Source organism: Nycticebus coucang, chromosome 18, assembly GCF_027406575.1.
Source record: "Nycticebus coucang isolate mNycCou1 chromosome 18, mNycCou1.pri, whole genome shotgun sequence".
Taxonomy (NCBI): domain Eukaryota; kingdom Metazoa; phylum Chordata; class Mammalia; order Primates; family Lorisidae; genus Nycticebus; species Nycticebus coucang.
In genome coordinates this window covers 3,672,031-3,682,327 of record NC_069797.1, presented here as the reverse complement: position 1 = coordinate 3,682,327, position 10,297 = coordinate 3,672,031, and the positions used below count along the sequence as shown (strand labels likewise).

The 10,297-nt window shown below is 41.7% G+C and overlaps 1 protein-coding gene across 1 annotated transcript; it reads right to left on the bottom strand.

The window, feature by feature from the left end:
- Window positions 1-285: 285 nt before the first annotated feature.
- Window positions 286-2,835, bottom strand: LOC128570244 (pentatricopeptide repeat domain-containing protein 3, mitochondrial-like). Its single transcript, XM_053569194.1, has one exon. It carries the CDS (start codon window positions 2,833-2,835, stop codon window positions 769-771), a length of 2,067 nt encoding a protein of 688 aa, XP_053425169.1. The 3' UTR covers window positions 286-768.
- Between the last annotated feature and the right edge of the window lie 7,462 nt (window positions 2,836-10,297).

The following is a 10,297-nucleotide window of genomic DNA, read 5'->3' as shown; positions in this document are numbered from 1 at the left end:
GACTTCATTAAATGAATTAGAGAGGATTTCCTGTTTCTAATCTTATGTAACAGTCTCAGTAGGACAGGTACCAGTTCTTCTTTGTATGTCTGGTAAGAATCACTATGATCTGGTTTTTGGCTTTTTGAGGAGGAAGCATATGTTTTATTGCTAATTTATTCTCACTACTTGTTGGTATGTTTAGAATTTCTATTTTTCTCCAACTCAGCTTGGGAGGTTGTGTGATTGCAGGAATTTATTCATTTTCTCTAGAATTTTTATTTTTTATTTATTTTTTTTTACATTAATCACTTGTGCAGTCTCAACTGCCATTATCCTGTTTAATCAGTTATAAGATGTATAATTTTTCACATATAAATATTCCCAAAATTGGGATACTACTGACCCAACAGTACTTGTGATGTAATTAGACACTGTCTCTTAAGAAGAAAGGATCAACATCTTAGCAACACATCACGCCAACAAAAGCTTTAGTCCAGTAGCAGGGAGAGGGTACTGTGAGGTCAGCCTACCAGCACTTCAGATATACAGATCTTATCCTGACCACAAGAGCTGCAGCTTACATGGTAAGCCTGGAATGCTACAGTTAATAGGTGGTTTGGCTAGTAGCAAATTATAACGTAGCATCTGTCCAGTGTTTCACAGTACCAAAATTCACCAAATCTGCATCCTCTATTTCTTTGAAACATTGTTAAATATTAGTATCTGTTTTCAAGTGTGAGTCCAGCAGCTACGGTGATGTCATCATTACTACTGAATATCCCACTTTCATTTGCCTTCATTGATGTCACTGTCGCTGTCACTGCTGCTGTCACTATCACTGTCACTGGTCCATGCAGTTAGGTTTTCTAGGGCTTCCTTTTGTTCCTGGCTGATGGCAAAGTCAGTCATTACTCTCTGGAAAAGGCTCTCGCAAATAGGTAAGCTGAAAGCACTCGCCAGTTTTACCACTTCAATGGCCTGGGCAGGGCTATTGGACACTTTTGCACTGTCCATGAACTCATTCAGCAACTCATTTCTAGGGATCTTATTATGCTTCCTGAAAAGCCCCAACATTTTCCATGCTTCATGGGTTCTCCCAGCCCTTAAAAAGAGGACAGCTATACAGTTGAGAGGGATGGCTGGCCAATCTGGAGCAGTCTGTCTGCCATCTTGGCTTTCATAAGCAGATTTGGTGTCAGCGGCACAGTCAGCAAACTCCTCCAGAAGCTCTGGTGGATGCTTATCCCTTGCCATAAGAATCAGAATCTCTTCCTTCAGGTCATTGTGGAAAGTATGACCACATTCTTTACTATCTTTCCAAATCCGAGGAATCACTTCTAGCTGATTGGCCACCTCCAATGCTTGGAGAAGATCTACCAATGTTTGGGAGTGGGGAAAGAAAACTGAAGGTATCAGGTCCTTATACCACTTCAAGGTGACATCAATTTGTTCCATTAGACAAATTAAAGTGAAGAACTTGGAATAATAGAAATGACGGCAATAATCAGGTCCCATAAATTTCCGGTTATCTCCAGTGTTTAAAAGGCCATGTACTTGGTAAGCAAGTTCCAGATCTCTGAGAGATGAGCAAACTCTCATGGCTGACTGAAAAAACATACCATCAACCAGATCCTTTGGAGAAAATTTCTTTCCCATTAATTCATTCATTATATCATAGATGATCAGGGATGATCCTTTTGAAATGTTTTCATGTTGATAAAATAGCTGAATAATATGGTGATATGTTGCAAGCGAGGGTTCCATTCCAATGGCTTTCATTTCTCGTAAGGTCTGTATTGCTGGCAATCTTGCAAGTACATGAAATCTTCGGAGACATTTCAAAATGGTATTAAAAGTCTGTAGATTTGGTTTCACCTTCTGTGCAACCATTTGTTTCAGTAGCTCCAGTGTTTTATTCCATTTTTCCTCAAAACCCGCATTCAGCCCCAACATTGTTGCTTCAATCAATGCACTGAATGTGTATACATCAGCATGGAGTCTGTTGTTTAATAATTCAGTATACAAGTTTAATGCCAGCTCATAAGCTCGATGTTTCACCATCCCTCGGATCACTGTGCAGTAGGAATGTGAATTTTTCTCTGGCATCAATGTAAAGTTTCTCTCAGCATTGTTTTTTGCGCTCCATGTAGCTCCAATCTGATGACCAGCCTTCTTCCTAAATTTCTTGTTACTTTCCTCTTCCAATTCCTCTGATGGTTCAGTTTGCTGAAAAGGATAATCAGTGGAGGGCTCGTGGTCACCATAGTAACACAGTAAATCCAAGAGATTATTTGTTGTTTCAAGAGACACAGTGGTTCCTGCTTGCAAAAGCTGATCAAACAGGTCCACAGAGGATTTGACTTTTTTGAGCTTGATTCGTTCCTTTAGGGCAGCTTCACTTACTTCTTCCATCTGAGGTTCAAAGCACTCAGGCATTAAACACGGTATATGTGGTTCAGCTATGTCCTTTTGAAAATATTTGGGATGTGAATTAATAATAAACTTTGCTGCATTCTCCCCAGACTTCTTTGCCAGTAAAAATGAACGAGATTCCACAGAAGATGCTGGAATAAGGTAGGGATCATCTTGAAATGCATAAGGTGCAGCTGTGGTGTCCCTGTTTACTGTGGAAGCAAGTGCCTGAAGAACGGCCACTTTATCCCAAGATTTCTTTCTTGGAATAACCACTTCTTCAATCCTTGTTACATCAGTTCCTTCAACTTTCGGGAGGGTTGTACTTCCAGAATAAAATCTGAAACTTGATATTCGTTCACAAAGTCCTGCACGTTGACACTTCAATGACAGGTAAAGCCTGCTGTGGATCCTGAAGCAAACTGAACCAGTCACCGCCATCTTTCGTTTCCTCTAGAATTTTTAGATTGTGTTCACAGAGGTGTTCATAGTAGTCTCAGAAGATCTTTTGCATTTCTATGATATCATGATATAATGTCTCCTTTTACATTTCTGATTGACCTTATTTCAATCATTTTCTTCTTTTCTCAGTTAATCTACCCAGTGGTCTATCAATTCTTTTCTTTTCTTTTTATTTTTTTGTGTGGTATATCAGTTTTATTTGTCTTTTCAAAGAATCAAATTTTTGTTTTCTTGATCCTTTATATTGTTCTTTTTTGTTTCAATTTTATTTAGTTCTCCTCTGATTTTTTGTTATTTCTTGTCTTCTACCAGCTTGGGGTTTGGTTTGTTTTTATTTTTCTAGAACCCCAATGTGTGACATTAGGTTATTAATTTGTGATATTTCTGTCTTTTATTTATTTATTTTTGGGGGAGACAGAGTCGCAGGCTCTCACCCTGGGTAGAGTGCTGTGGCATCACAGCTCACAGCAACCTCAAACACTTGGGTTTAAGTGATTATCTTGCCTCAGCCTCCAAAGTAGTTGGGACTACAGGCAACCACCACAATGGCCACTGTTTTTTTGTTGCAGTTGTCATTGTTGTTTGGCAGGCCTGGCTGGATTCAAACCTGCCAGCTTTGGTGTATGTGGCTGGCACTCTAGCCGTTGAGCTACAGACATCAAGCCTATGATATTTCTGTGTTTTAATCGGAAGTATTTAGTGCTATAAACTTCTCTCTTAGCTCTGCTTTTAACTTACCCCAGAGATTTTGTTAGTTCGTCTTTTAATTTAAAAAATGTTTTTTAAATTTTGCACCTTCATTTCATTGTTGATCTCAAAGTTAACTTAGTATTATGCCTTTTAATTTGCATGTATTTGTATGGTTTTGAAAATTTCTTTTAGAATTGATTTCTAGTTTTATTCCACTGTAGTCTGAGACAATTCATAGTATTATTTTGATTTTTATCAATTTTTTGATACTTGTTTAGTGGCCTAACATATGATCTATCTTGGATAATGATGTCCCATGTTCTTATGAGAAGAACATAAATCTATACTTTGGGAGTAAAATATTCTGTAAATGTCTGTTAAGTACACTTGTTCTAGAGTCCTGTCTTATTCAGTGTTTCTTTGCTGTCCAGTTTTGTCATTGGAGTGTTGAAGTGCCCCACTATTAATATGTTGTTTGTTTCTTTTCTTAGATCAAGTGGTATTTCTTTTATGAATCTGGGACTCTGGTGTTAGGTGCATGTATATTTAGGATTGTTAGATCTAATTGTTGAATTGATCCCTATATCATTATATAATGGCTATCTTTGTCTTTTTTTTTTTTTACAGTTATTCAGTTATTGATTTCAAATCTGTTTTATCTGATCTAAGAGTAGCTACTCCTGCTCACTTTTTTTTTTTTTTGAGACAAAGTCTCACTCTATCACCCTGGGTAGTTGCCATGGCATTATAGCATTAGCAACCTCAAACTTTTGCACTTGAGAAATCCTCCTGACTCAGCCCCCTGAGTAGCTGGGATTACAGGCACCCACCACAATTCCTGGCCATTTGTTTTATTTCTTTATAGACAGGGTCTCACTTTTGCTCAGGCTGGTTTCAAAGCCCTGAGCTCAAGCAGTCCACCCGCTTTGGCCTCCCAGAATGTTAAGATTACAGGTGTGAGCTATCACACCGGGCCTCCTGCTCACTTTTGATTTCCATAGCATGGGATATTTTTTTCTCATGCTTTAACCTTATGTTTATGAGAATCTTTATGAGTTAAATGGTTTTCTTGGAGACATTGGATATTAGGGTTGTGTTTTTTATCTATTCTACTAATCTGTATTGTAGGGGTCATAGCAAAACCTGTCCTTTTCCCTTGATCTGGTTCCCTGAAAGATCAACTCAAAATTATGGTAGATTAATAATGAGAGAGGATAGCCAAGAAGGGTGAGGTCTACAAGAACAGGTCTTCTCAAGGAGACCACAAAGATACGCATGCAGGGTCCTCTCCATGGTGACTCAGCTCTTGGAAATTTGTAAACTTAACTTCCTGAAACTTGGAAATTTCTAAGTTCTGTGAAATCCTGTAGTTCTGTAGGGGTGGGAATAGCATCCCCCGCTTGATTCAAACTAGCCAATGACAAGGGTACCCGTGGGGTGGAACTTTTTGACTGTCAATAAAAAGAGAAAGACCAAGGCAGTCGGGGAGCACAGCCATTTGAAATTCTTCTATGCCGTAAGCTCCCAGCTGGTGAATAAAGCCCTTCCTCTTATAAATGTGGTGTTTGGGTGCTCCTTCTCTCTGTTGGGCCTTGTCTTCCTGCAACATTTTTGGTTCCCTGACTGGGAAGTAAGATCCCCCCAGAGAGAACACGCACCTGGTAGTTGCTGCCAATCCTTTGGACACCCACGTGGGGGCCCCTGATCAGCCTGGGTGACGTGAACCACTGAGCACTCCAGGGAGGCAGTTTGGCCTCCCTGTGTAGACGCCTTAACTAGGCTGAGAAAGGACCCCATTGGCAGGTATTCAAGGAGTCAAACACCAGGAGGAACTGACATGCGGGAACGGGTACTTACACAGGGAGAAGTGTAAGGCAAGGTATGATCGATCTGGAGGTCCCATTACAGTTTTAGTGGAAAAGGAGCCTGATCAACTCCTTGGGCATTAGATTGTTGACAGGTCTGTTGAGAGGTATGTGAGAGTGTGTGGATGTGGTGTGACTGAAAGAACTTCGAGGGTGGAGTTGGACCTCCCTTCAAAGGGCCTAGGGGAGTGTTGGTTTGCCTCCTATGGCTAAGTAGCAGCTTGAGTGGGAAATCGAAGCTGTCCAGGTTAAGAATTGGGTTGGAGGGGGGGAGGAGACAAAATGGCTGACTGAAGCCAGCTTTCCACAGAGGCTCCCGTCCAGTAGGAGAGTTTAAGGACAAAAATTCAGCAAGTAACCTGGTGGATTTGAGCTGCACTAAGAGAGAAGGTTGAAGAACGCACATCAACCCCACTGAGGCGAGCTGCGACCACAAGGATACAAACAAAAGGTACAAAATCCATCACCAAGCAGATGGGAGTCCCCTCCCACATGAGAACGGCTCAGAGAGCCCCACAAACAATGGGGAAGAGTTTAAAGGTCCTCCCACTACACACCACGGGAGAGACCCTCTAAAAACTTGACCTACCTCCCCTACTAGGGTGTCACGGCGTCCTCCTGCCAGGCATAAAACTGTATAAACTGTATACAGTATCTACCTGGAATTCTGAACTCCCAGCACTCCCCTTCACTCACAGTGAGGTCTGGAGACCAGTCCTGGTCAGCAGAGAGGGTACTGCACCAGAGTGGCAGTTCCCTGAGGCACAGTGTGACAGCTGTCTTCTGGTGACAATACGGCCAGGCATAAAACTGTGTAAAGCTGCGTGTGTTCTCTGCCTGCAGCCTCAGGCTCCCAGCGTTCTGCGTGCTCCCCTCTGCTCTCCTTCCAAGGTCTAGAGGCCTGTCCCCCAGGGGTTCAGACTCTTAGGCGATTGCTCAAGGGGTGTAGACAGTGCTGGGCTGCAGCTGGTCAGTGCAGACTCTGGGGTACAGGAGCAGAGAGAGAATGGTTGGCCGGAAGGGAGCTACACGGGAGCAGCAGTTACCTGAGCCATAAAGCAGCAGCCCTCTTTTGCTAGCAATATGGTTCACTACCAATTATTCTGAAGCCACACCCCCTGTCTCCCTGGGCAACCAGAGACTGTGAGTATAGGATTTGCCTTATGCAACTCCAACTTGCAAACGGGGGAAACTCCCAGGGTGGGGCTGACCCAGAGGTCTGCTATACTAAACCTAAGATGCACCTGGACCTCAGGGGATCATCAGCCTATAGACAATACAAGAGCAAAGACAAGCTAATTTGGAACTGAATTCAGCTTCTCTTCTGCAGGGGAACCGCAGAGTTGTTCTATTCTGTTCTGTCAGTAACATTAATCAGGGGTGAGTCTGGACCTGAGTGAAAAGCCCCCAACCTTCATCAAGCGCCCGAGGTTGTCAGGCCTCACCTCCTTCTGCTAGAGAGAAGCAGAACACAGTGGCCTGGCAGACTTCCTTGTGATTCAGGCAGGTACAAACTCCTGGAGTACCGATTCACTACAGGCAATTGGGTCAGCCAACTGCAGGGCTATCAGTGACTGGGTGTGACAGCGGTGCAAGGTGGGGAAGGAGGCAGCAACCTTCCCAGACTGATCTATTGGCTGGGTGGCTCCTCCTGAGTCCACACAGCACTGGAGCAAGCCACACCAGAGTAGTCACCAGACCCCTGTGATCCAGTTCCCACAGACCTCTTAAACTCTCACCCGAGACAGGTGCAGACTGAGAGAACTGATTTGGACTTTTTGAACTGAACCAATCACCTGAGGACAAATCAGGTGGCGCCCTGGGTGCACCGTGGTAGGAAGGTTTGACTTTCCTTTTCCAATTGTTTGCTGGTGGGTGGGGTGACTTAATTGCTGATATTTCTCCGCAGCTGAGACTTCAATCTAGAGTATCTGTTTCACTAGGGTATAACAGAAACCAACTGAAAACAAGACAGAACCAGTTAGCCCCACCACACCAGACAGGGTCTCAGTTTCTCAGGCCACAACACTGTACAGGCCCTCAACAAAGCTCCAGGGGGAAAAAATCAAAGGGAGTAGTAAAACAACCATGGGGCGGAATCAGCAGAAAAAATCTGGTAACATGAATAACCAGAATAGATCAACCCCCCCCCCAAGGAAAGATATGGCAGATGTAATTGAAGATCCTATTCATAAACAACTGGCTGAGATGTCAGAAATCGAATTCAGAATTTGGATTGCAGACAAGATTAACAAAGTGGAATTGGGAATTCGAGGAGAAAATCAAAAGTTGTCTCAAGAATTTAAGACAAAACCACCAAAGACTTAGACACACTGAAGAAATAATTTGCAGCCCTCAAAGATATGAAAAATACAGTAGAATCCCTCAGCAACAGAATGGAGCAAGCAGAAAAAAAAATTTCTGACATTAAAGATAAAGCCTTTATACGCTCCCAAACTCTCAAAGAGGAAGAGAAATGGAGAGCAAAAATGGATCATTCTCTCTGAGAGCTCTGGGATAATTCAAAGAAAGTGAATATCCGAAATTTGGAGTTCCAGAAACAGATGAACTGGCCTCGCTGGGCACAGAGGCCCTTCTGCATGAAATTATGAAAGAGAATTTTCCAGACATACCAAGAGATTCTGAAATTCAGATAGGAGACAGCTTCAGAACCCCAGCATGACTCAACTCCAATAAGACATCCCCCAAGCGTATCATAATTAACTTCACTAAAGTTAATATGAAGGAGAAAATCCTCAAAGCTGCCAGGAGAAAGAAAACCATTACCTTGAAAGGGAAGAATATTAGAATGACTGCAGATCTCTCTGCTGAAACTTTTTAAGCCAGAAGAAGGTGGTCACTGACTTTTAATCTCCTAAAGCAAAATAACTTTCAATCCCGAATCTTGTATCCAGCTAAACTGAGTTTCATTTATGACAGAGAAATTAAATACTTGAATGACAGTCATATGTTGAAGAAATTTGCCATAACAAAACCAGCTCTTCACGATATTCTCAGACCTATCTTCCATAATGCCTAACCCAATCCTATACCACAAAAGTAAACTCACTCAGAAACTTCGGATCAAACTCCAATTTCCACACTGGCAAAAGGATTAAAAGTGCCCACTGGACTTTTGAAAAACTCGATACCCAAAACTTCACCAGACTTATCAATATTCTCCATTAATGTGAACAGCTTAAACTGTCCTCTAAAGAGGCATAGGTTAGCTGACTGGATACAAAAACTCAGGCCAGATATTTGTTGCATACAAGAGTCACATCTTAACCTAAAAGACAAATACAGACTCAGGGTGAAAGGATGATCATCCATATTTCAGGCAAATGGTAATCAGAAAAAAGCAGGTGTTGCAATTTTATTTGCAGATACAATAGGCATTAAATCAACAAAAGTAAGGAAGGACAAGAATGGTCACTTCATATTTGTTAAGGGTAATACTCAATATGATGAGATATCAATTATTAATATCTATGCACCCAACCAGAATGGATCTCAATTTATAAGAGAAACTATAACAGACATGAGCAACTTTATTTCCTCCAGCTCCAAAATAGTCAGAGATTTCAACACTTCTTTGGCAGTGTTGGATTGATCCTCCAACAAGAAGCTGAGCAAAGAAATCTTAGATTTAAACCTAACCATCCAACATTTGGATTTAGCAGACATCTACAAAACATTTCATCCCAACAAAACTGAATACGCATACTTCTCATCAGCCCATGGAACTTACTCCAAAATCAATCACATCTTAGGTCACAAGTCTAACCTCAGTAATTTAAAGGAATAGAAATTATTCCATGCTTCTTCTCGGACCACCATGGAATAAAACTTGAGCTGAGTAAAAACAGGAATCTGCATACTGATACAAAAACATGGAAGTTAAATAGCCTTATGTTGAATGATAGCTGGATCAGAGATGAGATTAAGAAAGAAATCGCCGGGCAGCGCCTGTGGTTCAGCCGCTAGGACGCCGGCCCCATATAACGAGGGTGGCAGGTTCAAACCCGGCCCTGGCCAAACTGCAACCAAAAAATAGCCGGGCGTTGTGGCCGGCGCCTGTAGTCCCACCTACTCGGGAGGCTGAGGCAAGGGAATTGCTTAAGCCTAGAAGTTGGAGGTTGCTGTGAGCTGTGTGAAGCCACGGCACTCTATGGAGGGCCATAAAGTGAGACTCTGTCTCTACAAAAAAAAAAAAAAAAAAAAAAGAAAGTAATCGCCAATTTTTTGGAACGAAACAACGATGAAGACACGAACTATCAGAACCTCCGGGACACCGCAAAAGCAGTTCTAAGATGGAAATTTATAGCACTGCAAGCCTTCCTCAAGAGAACAGAAAGAGAGGCAACTTAATGGGACATCTCAAGTAACTGGAAAAGGAAGAACATTCCAACCCCAAACCCAGTAGAAGAAAAGAAATAACCAAAATTAGAGCAGAATTAAATGAAATTGAAAACAAAAGGATGATACAACAGATAAATAATTCAAAAAGCTGGTTTTTCGAAAAGGTCAATAAAATAGATAAACCTTTGGCCAACCTAATCAGAAAAAAAAGAGTAAAATCTCTAATTTCATCAATCAGAAACAGCAAAGATGAAACAGACTCCTTAGAAATCAAAAAATATCCCTAATGAATATTGCAAGAAACTGTATTCTCAGAAACATGAAAATCTGAAGGAGATTGACCGATACTTGTAAGCACGTCACATTCCAAGACTTAGCCAGAATCAAGTGGAAATGTTGAACAGGCCCATATCAAGTTCGGAAATAGTATCAACCACACAAAACCTCCCTAAAAAGACAAGCCCGGGGCCAGATGGTTTCATGTCAGAATTCTACCAAACTTTTAAAGAGGAATTAGTACCTAT

Excerpts from the sequence above, each read along its gene's own strand:
- LOC128570244 (XM_053569194.1), bottom strand. The coding sequence starts at position 2,835 with ATGGCGGTGACTGGTTCAGTTTGCTTCAGGATCCACAGCAGGCTTTAC.